This window comes from Heterodontus francisci, chromosome 5 (genome assembly GCF_036365525.1).
Source record: "Heterodontus francisci isolate sHetFra1 chromosome 5, sHetFra1.hap1, whole genome shotgun sequence".
Taxonomy (NCBI): domain Eukaryota; kingdom Metazoa; phylum Chordata; class Chondrichthyes; order Heterodontiformes; family Heterodontidae; genus Heterodontus; species Heterodontus francisci.
In genome coordinates this window covers 57,723,347-57,742,023 of record NC_090375.1, presented here as the reverse complement: position 1 = coordinate 57,742,023, position 18,677 = coordinate 57,723,347, and the positions used below count along the sequence as shown (strand labels likewise).

The following is an 18,677-nucleotide window of genomic DNA, read 5'->3' as shown; positions in this document are numbered from 1 at the left end:
GGGGATTCGCGGCCTGCATCCAGGGAGAAGACTCGGAGGGCGGAGTTCCAGACAGGTAAGTATAAAAAACTTACCTCTGGTAAAAAAAACTGAAAAAGTGACATCACAGGAAAGCTGTGACCTGATTGGCTGGTAGGCAATCTGTACTGAATTTGCAAATAAAACATTGATAAAAATTGATTAAAACCCTAATTAACTAACTAATTAATAAGAGTAACTAAGCCAGAGGGAGGAGATTACTGTATTTAGTTAGCATTTAATATTTATAGTAGAAATCTAGCACTAGGGACCATATAGATAATTGTAACATAATTTAGTAAGGATTTAATAAGTATCTATTTATTTTAAATTAATTTATTAATTAGTGCTAGAAATGTCAGTTAGAGGGGTAAAGTGCTTCACCTATGAGATGTGGGAGGTCCGTGACACTTCCAGCGTTCCGGACGACTACATCTGCAGGAAGTGTACCCAGTTGCAGCTCCTCACAGACCGCATGGATCGGTTAAGCAGCAACTGGATTCACTTAGGAGCATGCAGGTGGCAGAAAGCATCATAGACAGGGGTTATAGAGTGGTGGTTACACCCAAGATGCAGGCAGATAGATGGGTGACCGCTAGAAGGGACAGGCAGTCAGTGCAGGAATCCCCTGTGGCTATCCCCCTCTCTAACAAGTATACCGTTTTGGATACTGTTGGGGGGGATGGCCTATCAGGGAAAAACAACAGCAGCAGCCAGAGCAGTGGCACCACGGCTGGCATTGTTGTTCAGCAGGGAGGGACAAAGCGCAGAAGACCAATAGTTATTGGGGACTCTATAGTCAGGGGCACAGATAGGCGCTTCTTTGGACGTGAAAGAGACTCCAGATGGTATGTTGCCTCCCTGGTGCCAGGGTCAAGGATGTCTCTGAATGGACAGGGGGCATTCTGAAGGGTGAGGGTGAACAGCCAGAGGTTGTGGTACACATCGGTACCAACGACATAGGCAGGAAGAGTGATGAGGTCCTGCAGGGGGAGTTCAGGGAGTTAGGTAGAAAGTTGAAAGACAGGACTTCTAGGGTTGTAATCTCGGGATTACTCCCTGTGCCCGTGCCAGTGAGGCTAGAAATAGGAAGATGGTGCAGCTAAACACCTGGTTGAACAGCTGGTATAGGAGGGAGGGTTTCAGATATCTGGATCATTGGGATCTCTTCAGGGACAGGTGGGACCTGTACAAGAAGGACGGGTTGCATCTAAACTGGAGGGGCACAAATATCCTGGCTGTGAGATTTGCTAGCTTCACTCAGGAGGGTTTAAACTAGTGTGGCAGGGGGGTGGGAACCAGAGCAGTAGGACAGCAGGTGAACTAACTGAGGGGGAACTAGTAATTAAGACCAGTAAGACTGAGAGGAAGAACAGGCAGGGAGATGTTGCTGAGCACAGCGGGACTGGTGGTCTGAAGTGCATTTGTTTCAATGTGAGAAGTATAACAGGTGAGGCAGATGAACTTAGAGCTTGGATTAGTACTTGGAAATATGATGTTGTTGCTATTACAGAGACTTGGTTGAGGGAAGGACAGGATTGGCAGCTAAATGTTCTGGGATTTAGAAGCTTCAGGCGGGACAGAGGGGGATGTAAAAGGGGTGGGGGAGTTGCATTACTGGTTAAGGAGAATATCACAGCTGTACTGCAGGGAGGACATCTCGGAGGGATCATGCAGTGAGGCAATATGGGTAGAGCTCAGGAATAGGAAGGGTGCAGTCACGATGTTGGGGTTTACTACAGGCCTCCCAATAGCCAGCGGGAGGTGGAGGAGCAGATATGTAGACAGATTTTGGAAAAATGTAAAGGTAACAGGGTTGCAGTGGTGGGTGATCTTAACTTCCCCTATATTGACTGGGACTCACTTAGTGCTAGGGGCTTGGATGGGGCAGAATTTGTGAGGAGCATCCAGGAGGGCTTCTTGAAACAATATGTAGATAGTCCAACTAGGGATGGGGCTGTACTGGACCTGGTATTGGGGAATGAGCCCGGCCAGGTGGTCGAAGTTTCAATAGGGGAGCATTTCGGGAACTGTGACCATAATTCCATAAGTTTTAAGGTACTTGTGGATAAGGATAAGAGTAGTCCTCGGGTGAAGGTGCTAAATTGGGGGAAGGCTAATTATAACAATATTAGGCAGGAACTGAAGAATTTAGATTGGGGGCGGCTGTTTGAGGGTAAATCAACATCTGACATGTGGGAGTCTTTCAAACGTCAGTTGATTAGAATTCAGGACCGGCATGTTCCTGTGAGGAAGAAGGATAAGTTTGGCAAGTTTCTGGAAACTTGGATAACGAGGAATATTGTGAGTCTAGTTAAAAAGAAAAAGGAAGCATTTGTAAGGGCTGGAAGGCTGGGAACAGATGAAGCCCTTGAGGAATATAAAGAAAGTAGGAAGGAACTTAAGCAAGGAGTCAGGAGGGCTAAAAGGGGCCATGAAAAGTCATTGGCAAACAAGATTAAGGAGAATCCCAAGGCTTTTTATACGTATATAAAGAGCAAGAGGGTAACTAAGGAAAGGGTTGGCCCACTCAAGGACAGAGGAGGGAATCTATGTGTGGAGCCAGAGGAAATGGGCGAGGTACTAAATGAGTACTTTGTATCAGTATGCACCAAAGAAAAGGATTTGGTGGATGATGAGTCCAGGGAAGGGAGTGTAGATAGTCAAGGTCATGTCGTTATCAAAATGGAGGAGGTGTTGGGCGTCTTGTAAAGCATTAAGGTAGATAAGTCCCCAGGGCCTGATGGGATATACCCCAGAATACTGAGGGAGGCAAGGGAAGAAATTGCTGGGGCCTTGACAGAAATCTTTGTATCCTCATTGGCTACAGGTGAGGTCCCAGAAGACTGGAGAATAGCCAATGTTGTTCCTTTGTTTAAGAAGGGTAGCAAGGAGAATCCAGGAAATTATAGGCTGGTGAGCCTTACGTCAGTGGTAGGGAAATTATTAGAGAGGATTCTTCAGGACACGATTTACTCCCATTTGGAAACAAATGAACTTATTAGCGAGAGGCAGCATGGTTTTGTGAAGGGGAGGTCGTGTCTCACTAACTTGATTGAGTTTTTTGAAGAAGTGACGAAGATGATTGATGAAGGAAGGGCAGTGGATGTTGTCTATATGGACTTCAGTAAAGCCTTTGACAAGGTCCCTCATGGCAGACTGGTAGAAAAGGTGCAGTCACATGGTATCAGAGGTGAGCTGGCAAGATGGATACAGAACTGGCTCAGTCATAGAAGACAGAGGGTAGCAGTGGAAGGGAGCTTTTCTGAATGGTGGGATGTGACTAGTGGTGTTCCGCAGGGATCAGTGCTGGGACTTTTGCTGTTTTTAGTATATATAAATGATTTGGAGGAAAATGTAGCTGGTCTGATTAGTAAGTTTGCGGATGACACAAAGGTTGATGGAGTTACGGATTGTGATGAGGATTGTCAGAGGATACAGCAGGATATAGATCGGTTGGAGACTTGGGCGGAGAAATGGCAGGTGGAGTTTAATCCGGACAAATGTGAGGTACTGCATTTTGGAAGATCTAATACAGGTGGGAAGTATACAGTAAATGGCAGAACCCTTAGGAGTATTGACAGGCAGAGAGATCTGGGTGTATAGGTCCACAGGTCACTAAAAGTGGCAACGCAGGTGGATAAGGTAGTCAAGAAGGCATACTGCATGCTTGCCTTCATCGGTCGGGGCATAGAGTATAAAAATTGGCAAGTCATGCTGCAGCTGTACAGAACCTTAGTTAGGCCACACTTGGAATATTGCGTGCAATTCTGTGCACCACACTACCAGAAGGACGTGGAGGCTTTGGAGAGGGTACAGAAGAGGTTGAAGAGGATGTTGCCTGGTCTGGAGGGCATTAGCTATGAGGAGAGGTTGGATAAACTCAGATTGTTTTCACTGGAATGACGGAGGTGAAGGGGCGACATGATAGAGGTTTACAAAGTTATGAGCGGCATGGACAGAGTGGATAGTCAGAAGCTTTTTTCCAGGGTGGAAGAGTCAGTTACTCGGGGACATAGGTTTAAGGTGCGAGGGGCAAAGTTTAGAGGGGATGTGTGAGGCAAGTTCTTTACACAGAGGGTGGTGAGTGCCTGGAACTTGTTGCCGGGGGAGGTGGTGGAAGCAGGTACGATAGCGACGTTTAAGAGGCATCTTGCAAATACATGAATAGGATGGGAATAGAGGGATATGTTCCCTGGAAGTGCAGAAGGTTTTAGTTTAGGCAGGTATCAAGATCGGTGCAGGCTTGGAGGGCCGAATGGCCTGTTCCTGTGCTGTACTGTTCTTTTTTCTTTGTTCTTTGTCATTTTCATGGTTAGTGATCACAAAATTTTTTGATGACATCCTATTCTGTGTCCAAATTTTGTGTTCTCAAAAAGTAATATCATTCATTTATCCACATTTAAAATTCATCAACTTTTGTCCACATAACATCTGCATTTTAAAGTAATTCTTTGTCTGAGAAGTTCTTCAAGCTGTTTCTAAGAGATGCAATAAATTTCTGTGTGAGAATTCCATGAAAAGTGTTTGCACAGAGATCAATAACAGATTTTTTGTTGAACCTTACTTATTGCTGCTTATTGAAAGTGCCAGCTCTAACTCTGTTGGTTGCTTGCACACCTCTGAGTCAAAAGGTTGTGGGTTCCTGACAGATAATCTGGACTTTTTGAGGTATTAATGGAGGCTAGACTTTGAGTGAACATTTATAAATGATTATCTTCTACTCTGTGGGTCTTCTGCTGTGCGCAAAATTGATGGTGGCACTTTGCTTATAGAATGAAAGTGACTGCACTTCAAAAGGTTATTCATTGGTTATAGAGCATGTTGAGATGTCCTGAGGGCATGAAAGATGTGAAATAAATTCAAGCTGTTTCTTGAATGTATTTGGCTGTATTTATACAAAGGCAGGAAACATTTTTAGAGTAAGTGGGCTAATACTACAGTCTGACAGTCAGAGAAATTCAATACAAATGTGAACTTGTACAATGGTAATAATTTAATGTACACACAAGATAATTAAAGATGTGGGAGGGCACTCGGCACATCCAGAAAAAAACACAACCTTAACCCACCTTTTTAACTCCAGTTATTCCTCGGAATTTCATCTCAATTGCCAGATCTGGGAATACATTCCATGTGTTGATCACTCTTTGAACTTCCCGATATCAGTGTTAAATTTGCCTTTTGTTTTACCTCTCATTACTAAGGATGCAGTTTTGCCGCAGCTACCGGTCTCTGGTGAGATACAGTTTTGACACACCAAAGTTATACTGAGGTCAGCCGCAAAGGATTGCTGTGCATGTCTGGACAGTTGCTGGTGCAGAGCTCCACTTTCTGTCCACTAATGTTAAATGACAGGTAGCGACAGAATGGGGCAGATTCTCCGAATATTTAAATTATTTCAGAGCATGTTTGAAGACATGGTAGGAATGTGGCGTAATCAGTTCAGCCATGAACTTATTGAATGGTGGAGCAGGCTCGAGGAGCCGAGTGGCCCACTCCTGCTCCTAATTCATATGTTCGTACGTCCCAATCCAGAGATCTGAGCAGAAAACGCTAGGCTGACACTGTAGTACTGTACCAAAGGAAGTGCTGTCTTTCAACTAGATAAACCTGGATGGTTTGGTTGGATGTTAAACTGACTTTGTCTGATCTCTCAGGCAGATATAAGATAACATGGCAAGTGGAGTTACCCCTGGTGTGCTGGAAAATATCACATCACAAAATTTCAATCTGATAAAACAGGATCTGGCCAAAGTGGACTGGGAGCAGCGACATGTAGGAAAGTCTACATCAGACCAGTGGGAGTCATTCAAAGTGAGGGTTCCGAGCCAACATGTACCCGTTACGGTGAAGGGTAGGACCAACAAGTCCAGGGAACCCTGGATGTCAAGGGATATAAAGTATTGGATCAGGAAAAGTAAGGAGGCTTATGGCATATTCGGAGCGCTGAGAACTGCAGAGGCAATAGAGGAGTATAGAAAGTGTAGGGGGGGGGTACTTAAAAAAGTAATTAGGAGAGTGAAGAGGGGTCATGAGAAAACATTGGCGGGCAAGATAAAGGAAAATGCTAAGGCGTTTTAAAAGTATATTAAGGACAAGAGGATAACCAGGGAAAGAGTAGGTCTCATTAGGGACCAAAGTGGCAATCTTTGTGTGGAGCCGGAGGACATAGGTGAGGTTTTAAATGATTACTTCTCAGCTGTGTTCACTATGGAGAAGGACCATGTAGGTGTAGAGATCAGGGAGGGGGATTGTGATATACTTGAAAATATTAGCATTGAAAGGGAGGAAGCATTAGATTTTTCAGCAGGCTTAAAAGTGGATAAATCCCCAGGCCCAGATGAGATGTATCCCAGGCTGTGATGTGAGGCAAGGGAGAAGATAGCAGGGGCTCTGACACAAATTTTCAAATCCTCTCTGGCCACAGGAGAGGTGCCAGAGGACTGGAGGACAGCGAATGTGGTATCATTATTCAAGAAGGGTAGCAGGGATAGACCAGGTAATTACAGGCCGGTGAGTCTAACATCAGTGGTTGGGAAACTATTGGAAAAAATTCTGAGGGACAGGATTAATCTCCACTTGGAGAGGCACGGATTAATCAGGGAAGTCAGTACGGCTTTGTCAGGGGGAGGTCGTCTCTAACTGACTTGATTGAATTTTTCGTGGAGGTGACTAGATGTGTAGATGAGGTTAAAGCAGTTGATGTAGTATACATGGATTTCAGTAAGGCTTTTGATAAGGTCCCGCATGGGAGATTGGTTAAGAAGGTAAGAGCCCATGGGATCCAGGGCAATTTGGATCCAAAATTGACTTAGTGGCAGGGAACAGAGGGTAATGGTCGAGGGTTGTTTTTTCGAGTGGAAGCCTGTGACCAGTGCTGTACCACATGGATCGGTGCTGGGACCCTTGCTGTTTGCAGTTTACATTAATGATTTAGACGTGAATGTAGGAGGTATGATAAGTAAGTTCGCAGATGACACGAAAATTGGTGGTGTCGTAAATAGTGAGGAGGAAAGCCTTAGATTACAGGACGATATAGATGGGCTGGGAAGATGGGCGAAGCAGTGGTAAATGGAAATTAAACCTGAGAAGTGTGAGGTGATGCATTTTGGGAGGACAAACAAGGCAAGGGAATATACAATGGATGGTAGGACCCTAGGAAGTACAGAAGAACCTTGGTGTACTTGTCCATAGATCACAGAAGGCAACATCACAGGTAGATAAGGTGGTTAGGAAGGCATATGGGATACTTGCCTTTATTTGCCGAGGCATAGAATAAAAGAGCAGGAGATTTATGAGATGGAGCTGTATAAAACATTAGTTAGACCACAGCTGGAGTACTGTGTACAGTTCTGGGCACAACACTATAGGAAGGATGTGATTGCACTGGAGAGGATGCAGAGGAGATTCACCAGGATGTTGCCTGGGCTGGAGCATTTCAGCTATGAAGAGAGACTGAAAAGGCTAGGGTTGTTTTCCTTAGAGCAGCGAAGGCTGAGAGGGGATATGATTCAGGTAAACAAAATTATGAGAGCCATTGATAGGTTAGATAGGAAGAAACTTTTTCCCTTAGCGGAGGGGTCAATAACCAGGGAGCATAGATTTAAGGTAAAGGGAAGGAGGTTTCGAGGGGATTTGAGGAAAAAAATGTTCACCCAGAGGGTGGTTGGAATCTGGAATGAACTACCTGAAAGGGTGGTAGAGTCAGGAACCCTCACAACATTTAAGAAGTATTTAGATGAGCACTTGAAACGTCATAGCATACAAGGCCACGAGCCAAGTGCTGGAAAATGGGATCAGAATAGTTAGGTGCTTGATGGCCGGCACAGACACGATGAGCCGAAGGGCCTGTTTCTGTGCTGTATAACTCTATGACTCTAAAAGGAGATTATGTGGTCATTACCACATTGTTGTTTGTGGTACCTCGCTGCTGCATTTCCTACATTATTACAGTGACTACACTTCAAAAAATACTTAATAGGCTTTGGGATGCTCTGAGGTTGTAAAAGGAGCTATATATTTTTTTATTCATTCATGGGAGTTGGGCGTCGCTGTCCAGGCCAGCATTTATTGCCCATCCCTAATTGCCCTTGAGATGGTGGTGGTGAGCTGCCTTCTTGAACCACTGCAGTCCATTTGGGGTAGGTATACCCACAGTGCTGTTAGGAAGGGAGTTCCAGGATTTTGACCCAACGACAGTGAAGGAACGGCGATACAGTTCCAAGTCAGGATGGTGTGTGACTTGGAGGGGAACTTGCAGGTGGTGGTGTTCCCATGCATTTGCTGCCCTTGTCCTTCTAGTTGGTAGAGGGCGCGGGTTTGGAAGGTTCTGTCTAGGGAGACTTGGTGCATTGCTGCAGTGCATCTTGCAGATGGTACATACTGCTGCCACTGTGCTGGATGGTGTCGAGCTTCTTGAGTGTTGTGGGAGCTGCACCCATCCAGGCAAGTGGAGAGTATTCCATCACACTCCTGACTTGTGCCTTGTAGATGGTGGACAGGCTTTGGGGAGTCAGGAGGTGAGTTACTCACCTCAGGATTCCTAGCCTTTGACCTGCTCTTATAGTCACGGTATTTATATGGCTACTCCAGTTCAGTTTCTGGTCAATGGTAGCCCCTAGGATGTTGATAGTGGGGGATTCAGCGATGGTAATGCCGTTGAATGTCAAGGGGAGATGGTTAGATTCTCTTTTGTTGGAGATGGTCATAGCCTGGCACTTGTGTGGCGCGAATGTTACTTACCACTTATCAGCCCAAGCCTAGATATTCTCCAGGTCTTGCTGCATTTCTGCACAGACTGCTTCAATATCTGAGGAGTCATGAATGGTGCTGAACATTGTGTAATCATCAGTGAACATCCCCACTTCTGACCTTATGATTGAAGGAAGGTCATTGATGAAGCAGGTGAAGATGGTTGGGCCTAGGACACTACCCTGAGGAACTCCTGCAATGATGACCTGGAGCTCAGATGATTGATCTCCAACAACCACAACCATCTTTCTTTACGCTAGATATGACTCCAGCCAACGGAGGGTTTTCCCCCTGATTCCCATTGACCTCAGTTTTGCGAGGGCTCCTTGATGCCATGCTCGGTCAAATGCTGTCTTGATGTCAAGGGCAGTCACTCTCACCTCACCTCTTGAGTTCAGCTCTTTTGTCCATGTTTGAGCCACGACTGTAATGAGGTCAGGAGCTGTGTGGCCCTGGCGGAACCCAAACTGAGCGTCACCGACCAGGTTATTGCTAAGCAAGTGCTGCTTGATGGTGCTGTTGATGACACCTTCCATCACTTTACTGATGATTGAGAGTAGGCTGATGGGGCAGTAATTGTCCTGCTTTTTCTGTACAGGACATACCTGGGCAATTTCCCACATTGCAGGCTAGGTGCCAGTGTTGTAGCTGTACTCGAACAGCTTGGCTAGGGGCGCTGCAAGTTCTGGAGCACAGGTCTTCAGTACTATTGCCGGAATATTGTCAGGGCCCATAGCTTTTGCAATATCCAGTGCCTTCAGTCATTTCTTGAAATCACGCGAAGTGAATCGAATTGGCTGAAGTCTGGCATCTGTGATGCTGGGAACTTCAGGAGGAGGCCGAGATGGATCATTGACTCGGCACTTCTGGCTGAAGATTGTTGCAAATGCTTCAGCTTTATCTTTTGCACTGATGTGCTGGGCTCCCCCATCATTGAGGATGGGGATAATTGTGGAGCCACCTCCTCCAGTTACTTGTTTAATTGTCCACCACCATTCACGGCTGGATGTGGCAGGACTGCAGAGCTTAGATCTGATCAGATGGTTATGGGATCGCTTAGCTCTGTCTATCGCATGCTGCTTACGCAGCTTGGCACGCAGATAGTCCTGTGTTGTAGCTTCACCAGATTGACACCTCATTTTGAGGTATGCCTGGTGCTGCCCCTGGCATGCCCTCCTGCACTCTTCATTGAACCAGGGTTGGTCTCCTGGCTTGATGGTAATGGTAGAGTGGGGAATATGCCTGGCCATGCGGTTACAGATTGTGGTTGAGTACAATTTTGCTGCTGCTGATGGCCCACAGCACCTCCTGGATGCCCAGTTTTGCATTGCTAGATCTGTTCGAAATCTATCCCATTTAGCACGGTGGTAGTGCCACACAACACGCTAGAGGGTATCCTCAATGTGAAGGCGGGACTTCGTCTCCACAAGGACTATGCGGTTGTCACTCCTATCAATACTATCATGGACAGATGCATCTGCGGCAGGCAGATTGGTGAGGATGAGATCAAGTATGTTTTCCCCTCTTGTTGGTTCCCTCACCACTTGTCGCATACCCAGTCTAGCAGATATGTCCTTTAGGACTCAGCCAGCTCGTTCAGTAGTGGTGATACCGAGCCACTCTTGGTGATGGACATTGAGGCCCACCACCCAGAGTACATTTTGTGCCCTCGCCACCCTCAGTGCTTCCTCGAAGTGCTGTTCAACATGGAGGAGTACTGACTCATCAGCTGAGCGAGGGCAGTAGGTGGTAATCAGCAGGAGATTTCCATGTCCATGTTTGATCTGATGCCTTGAGACTTCATGGTGTCCAGAGTCGATGTTAAGGTCTCCAAGGCAACTCCCTCCCAACTGTATACCACTGTGCCATCACCTCTGGTGGGTCTGTCCTGCCGGTGGGACAGAACATACCCGGGGATGGTGATGGCAGTGTCTGGGACATTGTCTGTTGGGTATGATTCCGTGAGTATGACTATGTCAGGCTGTTGCTTGACTAGTCTGTGGGACAGCTCTCCCAACTTTGGCACAAGCCCCCAGATGTTAGTAAGGAGGACTTTGCAGGGTCAACAGGGCATCCAAATGCAAGTCTTTCTTTTTCCCTCGTAGATAAGGACTTTAAAATTTATCATCTTCTATTTTCTATTGCCAAGCCAGTTTCTAACCAAATTAATGAGTGCATTATAAACTTAATTGATCCTTTATCTTCTCCAAAACCTCGCATAAGGAACCTTATCATGTGCCTTCTGAAAGTCCTGTAAATCAATACTACTGAATTAATTCCCCCCAGCAATTTAGCTATAATTTCAAAGATGGAGTGCTATACCTGTATCTGTCTGGGTATATCTTGTAACAGTGCACTGAACTTTGAACATTATAAGTGACTATCAAAGTACAGGAAAGTTCAGGAAGAGGGACTCGATCTCTAGAAGAATGTTACCAGAATCCTAATCACTGTCTTACTTAAGAATCAACTTCAAGAATGGTAAACACAGCATACTGTCTCGTGATGGGGCACAAGCCCACAGCTGAGTCTTCAGTGACCTCAATCAAGCAACTATGGAGCAGTTGCCACATAAAAGCCAACATTTCCCCGCATGAAGAGGGAAATCTATAGGGCCAATAGATTTATTCAATAGTCCAACTTTTATAGGCCCTTTCACTCATGATGAAAACTGTCTCCCATTTCCTCATTTTCTGGAGAGCAGGAAATGGAAAGGCACCTGCATTGACTCCCACCTCAGTAAATAACCCATAGCTAAAAGAAAGGCAGGTCACAGCTAGCCCCTGGGCCACATTTCTGAGTACCAATAAGAACAAGTACTAATTGGTTACAATGACTTACTCACGGCTAAGACGAATATGGAGAAGACACCGATCACCTGCCATAGTCGCAGTCCCCAGAAAACTACAGTTTCCGATGTCACAGGGTCCGGTTTTTTTGGAGGAATTGTTGTGGACTAGGAAAAAAAAGAATGTGACTGACCCTTTCGCAGCTTTTAAAGCATGTTATAGCACACTACGTAGAACTTCTACAACTACATTCACTTAATACGATATGGTGCAAATTTTCTGGGAATATAGGAACAAGAGTAGATTATTCAACCCTATGAGCCTATTATGCCATACAATTAGATGATAGCTGATCTGTACCTCAATTCCATTTACCCACTTTATCCCTTGATACTCTTATCTAATAAAACTCTTTTGATTTAAGTATTGCTAATTTCAGTTGTCCCAGCATCCACAGCTTTTTGTGAGAACGAGCTCCAGATTTCTACTACAATTATTGTGAAAAGTGCTTCCAGATTTCACTCCTGAATGGCTTCGCTCCAATTTTAAGATTATGCCCCTTGTTCTGGATTCTCCCACCAAATGAAATAATTTTCCTATGTCAGCACTATTAATCCCTTTATCATGTTAAAGACCTCGATTAGATCATCTCTCAACCATCTAAACTGATGAATAAAAGTCAAATTTATGCAATCTGCCTCACAATTTAACCGTTAAACCCTGGTATCATTCCAGTGAATCTATGCTGTCTGCAATCCAAGGCCAATAGATCCTTCCTGTGATTCAATGTTCAAAACTGAGTGCAGTATTTCAGATTGGGTCTTTTCAAGGCTCTGTAAAACTGAAGAATAGCTTCCTCCCATTTGTATTCCAGCCCCATTGAGATAAAGGCCAATATTCCATTATTCTTTATGATTACTTTTTGTACCTATGCACTAAATTTTAGATTTTATGTACATGGACACACAATTCCTTTTGATTCTCCACAGCTCCTACTCTGTCCCCAATAAAAACATATCCTGATTTGTTTTTCTCAGGTCCAAAGTGGATGACCTCACACTTCCCCACATTGAACTTTATGTGCCATAGTTTTGCCCACTCATTTCATCTCTATAGAAGATCACAGAATCAGAGAATGATACAGCACAGAAGAAGGCCATTCAACCCATTGTGCCTGTGCTATCTCTTTTCCAGAGCTATCCTGCTCGTCCCACTCCCCTTCTCTTTTTCCATCGCCCCATAATTTTTTTTTCCCTTCAATTATTTATCCAATTCTCTTTTGAAAGTTACTATTGAATCTGCTTCCACCACCCTTCAGGTAGTGTATTCCAGATCACAACAACTCATTGTGTAACAAAATGTTTCCTCATGTGTCCTATGGAGTTTTTTTGCCAATCACATAAAATTTGCATCCTCTAGTTATCGATCTTCTGACACTGGAAACAGTCTCTCTTTATTTATTTTATTAAAATGCTTTACGATTCTGAACAATTCAGTCAAATCTCCTTTTAACTTTCTCTGCTTTAAGGAGAACAACACAGCTTCATTAGTGTCTCCATATAACTGAAGTCTTTCATCCCTGGTATCATTCTAGTAAATCTCTTCTGCACCTTCTCCAAGGCCTTGTCATCATTCCTAAAGAGTGATGATCAGAATTGAGCACAATACTCCTGCTGGGGCTGAACCAGTAATTTATAAAGGTTTGGCATAACTTCCCTATTGTACTCTATTTCTCGATTGGTAAAGTCAAGGATCCCATATGCTTTTAAAACAGCCATCTCAACTTGTCCTGCTATGTTCAAAGATCTGTGTATAAAGCCCCAGGTCTCTCTATTCCTGCACCCCCTTTAAAATTGTACCATTGTCTTCCTCCCAAAATTTATCACATCACACTGCTTTGTACTAATTTTTATCTCCTTTACGATGATTCTTAAAACCTACCTCTTTGACCAAACTTTTGTCCTGATATCCCCTTCTGTGGCTCGGTGTCAAAAATATTATTATTGATATCACTCTTGTTAAGTGCCTCGTGATGGGATGTTTCTCTACATTAAGTGCACCATGTAAATATAAGTTATACTGTTGCCATTGTGCCCATTTCACCAGTCTGTCCATGTCCTCCTGAAGCTCATTACGATCCTCCTCATTCTTTGGCCTCCTTATCTCGAGAGACAATGGATAAGCGCCTGGAGGTGGTCAGTGGTGTGTGCAGCAGCGCCTGGAGTGGCTATAAAGGCAAATTCTAGAGTGACAGGCTCTTCCACAGGTGCTGCAGAAAAATTTGTTTGTCGGGGCTGTTACACAGTTGGCTCTCCCCTTGCGCCTCTGTCTTTTTTCCTGCCAACTGCTAAGTCTCTTTGACTCGCCACACTTTAGCCCCGCCTTTATGGCTGCCCGCCAGCTCTGGCGAACGCTGGCAACTGACTCCCACGACTTGTGATCAATGTCACAGGACTTCATGTCGCATTTGCAGATGCCTGTAAAGCGGAGACATGGACGGCCGGTGGGTCTGATACCAATTGTGAGCTCGCTGTACAATGTGTCTTTGGGGATCCTGCCATCTTCCATGCGGCTCAGATGGCCAAGCCATCTCAAGCACCGCTGACTCAGTAGTGTGTATAAACTGGGGATGTTGGCCGCCTTGAGGACTTCTGTGTTGGAGATACGGTCCTGCCACCTGATGCCAAGTATTCTACGGAGGCAGCGAAGATGGAATGAATTGAGACGTCGCTCTTGGCTGACATACGTTGTCCAGGCCTCGCTGCCATAGAGCAAGGTACTGAGGACACAGGCTTGATACACTCGGACTTTTGTGTTCCGTGTCAGTGCGCCATTTTCCCACACTCTCTTGGCCAGTCTGGACATAGCAGTGGAAGCCTTTCCCATGCGCTTGTTGATTTCTGCATCTAGAGACAGGTTACTGGTGATAGTTGAGCCTAGGTAGGTGAACTCTTGAACCACTTTTAGAGCGTGGTCACCAAAATTGATGGATGGAGCATTTCTGACGTCCTGCCCCATGATGTTCGTTTTCTTGAGGCTGATGGTTCGGCCAAATTCATTGCAGGCAGCCGCAAACCTGTCGATGAGACTCTGCAGGCACTCTTCAGTGTGAGATGTTAAAGCAGCATCGTCAGCAAAGAGGAGTTCCCTGATGAGGACCTTCTGTACTTTGGACTTCGCTCTTCGACGGGCAAGGTTGAACAACCTGCCCCCTGATCTTGTGTGGAGGAAAATTCCTTCTTCAGAGGACTTGAACGCATGTGAAAGCAGCAGGGAGAAGAAAATCCCAAAAAGTGTGGGTGCGAGAACACAGCCCTGTTTCACGCCGCTCAGGATAGGAAAGGGGTCTAATGAGGAGCCACCATGTTGAATTGTGCCTTTCATATTGTCATGGAATGAGGTGATGATACTTAGTAGCTTTGGTGGACATCCAATCTTTTCTAGTAGTCTGAAGAGACCACGTCGACTGACGAGGTCACGTCGACTGACGAGGTCAAAGGCTTTGGTGAGATCAATGAAAGCAATGTAGAGGGGCATCTGTTGTTCGCGGCATTTCTCCTGTATCTGACGAAGGGAGAACAGCATGTCAACGGTAGATCTCTATGCACGAAAGCCACACTGTGCCTCAGGGTAGACGCGCTCGGCCAGCTTCTGGAGCCTGCTTCGAGCGACTCGAGCAAAGACTTTCCCCACTATGCTGAGCAGGGAGATTCCACGGTAGTTGTTGCAGTCACCGCGGTCACCTTTGTTTTTATAGAGGGTGATGATATTGGCATCGCGCATGTCCTGAGGTACTGCTCCCTCGTCCCAGCACAGGCATAGCAGTTCATATAGTGCTGAGAGTATAGCAGGCTTGGCACTCTTGATTATTTCAGGGGTAATGCTGTCCTTCCCAGGGGCTTTTCCGCTGGCTAGAGAATCAATGGCATCACTGAGTTCCGATTTGGTTGGCTGTATGTCCAGCTCATCCACGACTGCTAGAGGCTGGGCTGCATTGAGGGCGGTCTCAGTGACAACATTCTCCCTGGAGTACAGTTCTAGGTAGTGCTCAACCCAGCGGTCCATTTGTTTGCGTTGGTCAGTGATTATGTCCCCTGATTTAGATTTGAGGGGGGGCGATCTTCTTGATGGTTGGCCCAAGAGCTCTCTTAATGCCATCATACATTCCTCTGATGTGTCCGGTGTCTGAGGCCAGCTGAATATGACTGCATAGGTGTTGCCAGTAGTCATTTGCGCAGCACCTGGCTGTTCTTTGTGCAGTGCTTCTGGCTGCTTTAAGTGCTATGGATGTTAACTCGCTGGGGGCTTTCTTGTAGTTCAACAGTGCAATGCGCTTAGTGGCTATGACAGGTTCCAGCCCTTCATTATGAGATTGAAACCAGTCTGCATTTCTCTTCGCACTTTTGCCATAGGTGGTCAAAGCTGACTCATAGATGGCGTCTCTGATGTGGGCCCACTTGGTCTCAGCATCCCCTGTGGGAGTGTTTTGAAGGGCTGTTACAAGTGAATTTAGAAATTTTTGCAACAGCTGAGGGTGAGAAATTCTGCTCGTGTTGATGCGCGGGTGGCCCTTCTGCTTGGAATGACTTGGTCTGAGTCTAACCTTGCTGCACACCAGGGAGTGGTCGGTGTCGCAGTCCGCACTGTGGAAGCTGCGTGTGATTTGAACACTGTTTAAGGCGGCTCGCCTTGTGACAATGAGGTCTAGCTGATGCCGACGACGCGATCTTGGGTGCCTCCATGAAACCTGGTGACAGGGTTTAGTGTGAAAGAACGAGTTGGTGTTGCAGAGGTTATGATAGGTACACAACTCAAGCAGTCTCTGCCCGTTCTCATTCATCCTTCCAACGCCATAGCGCCCAAGGCAGGAGGGCCATGAGTCATGGTCGGCCCCAACCCTGGCATTAAAGTCCCCCAGCAGGAATAGGTGTTTGGTGTTGGGGATGCTCCTAATGATGTTATGGAGTTCCTCGTAGAACTGATCTTTAGCTTCAGGTGAGGAGCAGAGTGTTGGAGCATAGATGCTGAGTAGGTGTACTGGACCAGAGGTGGTGAGCAGTCGGATGGACAGTATGCGTTCCAAGCCATTTGAGGGAGGCTCTATCATGCTGAGCAAGGAGTTTCTGGTGGCGAAGCCCACTCCATGCTGTCTTGGTTCTTCAGGATCCCTGCCCTGCCAGAAGAGGGTGTAGTCTTGCTCTGCTCGAGATCCACTCGCGGGGAGGCGTGTCTCCTGAAGTGCTGCAATGTCTACATTGAGTCTACTGAGCTCGTTGTTAATGATGGCGGTCTTCCGAGAATCGTTGATTTGTGTAAGGTCTTCCGACAGGCCAGGACACATAGTTCTGACGTTCCAGCTTGCAAAGCAAAGGGCTGGTACCTTCTTTCCTTTTTTCATGTTGTTTGGTGTGGTGTTTCAGTCCACCTTTCGGGCAATGACCCTGAGCTCCAAGCACCCATTGAAGCAGGTAGACTGTGGCGGGACTGAACCTTATTGACCGGGGGCTGCCCGGTTTGAGGCGGGCGGTAGCTGTCCAGTGAGGTGCGATGACCTCTCCCACCGACAAAGGCAACCCGTGGCGCCCAGTTTCTATGCCAATTTATCTGGACTTATAACCCGTAACTAATGCCTTCCGTGTTGTTTCCGTCGCTGTGAGGCAACTATGGAGTGACCTCTCCATGGCGCATGCCTGGGCGAATGTATGGAGGTTGAGAGTTGCCCAGTCATCAAAACCCCCCTCTCGACCTTTCTGGTGGGGTCCAAAGGAGTGCAGAGCACAACGTTTGGTACCGGTATGGCTGCAGGAACTGCCGGAAACATGCCAAAGGTGACACATGACCTTTATGTTTACTGCATTTCTGAGTTTCATGTCATCTGCAAATTTTGAAATTATGCCCTTTATACCCAAGTCCAGCTTATTAATATATATATCAAAATGATATTTGCACCTTTGTAACTTTCTGCTCCTGTCTACGCAACTTACTGTGTGGGAGCCTCACCTCATTGAGATTTGAGACCAATAATTGGGCCTATGGGCCTACACACTGCGAACAAACTGGAGCAGCATTTCGCAACAGAGATTTGGTGAACCAAATGGGTGGTGGAAAGCACAAACTGTAGACCTTGCGAAGCCCAGAACAGAGCTTCACTCAGTGGTAGCACATGTCACGACCAGTGAGAAAGGTGTCTAAGGGTCTCTTTCAACCTTCACCTGGTCTTATTGTAACAGGATTTCATTTTTAAACACACTGTGTTTTGAGCTCCCCCTTGGTGAATCCTTGTTCACCATTTTCCAATTATAAGGCAAAGAAATGAGCACAAACAGGCCTTCTGAGGTTTAAAGAAGAAAAGTGAAATTTATTAAACCTTAAACTCTAATTCACGCCCCACGCAAGCATGCATATGCGATACGCGCATGTAAATAGAGACAGAAAAGAGCAGAAGAAAAAATAGAGAGGTTTGAAGCAATATCAGAAGAGTTTCTTATTACTGTGCTTCGAGCTCACTGTAGTCCTTTTGTAGGTAATTCTTGCTTTTCGTTGGGGCCCGATATTCTTCTTAAACCTCGTTCACTGTAGGAGACTTTTCTCTCTTGGGGTTCCTGTGACTTCAATGGATTCCAAAGCTGGTGAGAAAGAGAGGAGCAGACAGGAGAGAGGTCTTCTCCAGTCCAGGAGCAAACAGCTTTCTGAGTCTTAAAACTCTGTGGCAAGTTCAAATTCAAAATAACCCAACAGCCAGTTAGTCATGTGACTAAACTGGTCTCACCACGCCTGTTTGTCTATTCAGCCATCTTAGCAATTAACCTGGAAAGCTAGCCTTTCCACCTTCAAAGTCTGGTAATCAAAAGTCCATTGTGGATTAAATTGGAGTAGGGAGTGGCCCCTTTTTCCTTTCCAAGCACTGTCTGTTACTATGCAAATGCCTTTCCAGTCAGAGACTTGGCAACCCCTTGTAAAAGGCCTTCTTTTCTTCCCAGCAACAATTTTAAAATTTAATGTCCATGTGGTGAAATTAATGTCTCTCATTCTTGGCAGGTGGGGGCCTGCATGACACCTCCACACCCAGGGGAATGAAATGTGATTTAAAAAGAAACGGTGCATTTTATAAAAAGA

General features: G+C 45.8%; 1 protein-coding gene across 1 annotated transcript in view; it reads right to left on the bottom strand.

Moving 5' to 3' along the window:
- tmie (transmembrane inner ear) overlaps positions 1–18,677 on the bottom strand; it is a 186,725-nt gene that overhangs the window by 106,218 nt on the left and 61,830 nt on the right. Inside the window, exon 2 of the mRNA XM_068030808.1 lies at positions 11,614–11,728. Within this exon, the coding sequence (XP_067886909.1) occupies positions 11,614–11,728 (115 nt within the window). The remainder of the gene's footprint in view (positions 1–11,613; positions 11,729–18,677) is intronic.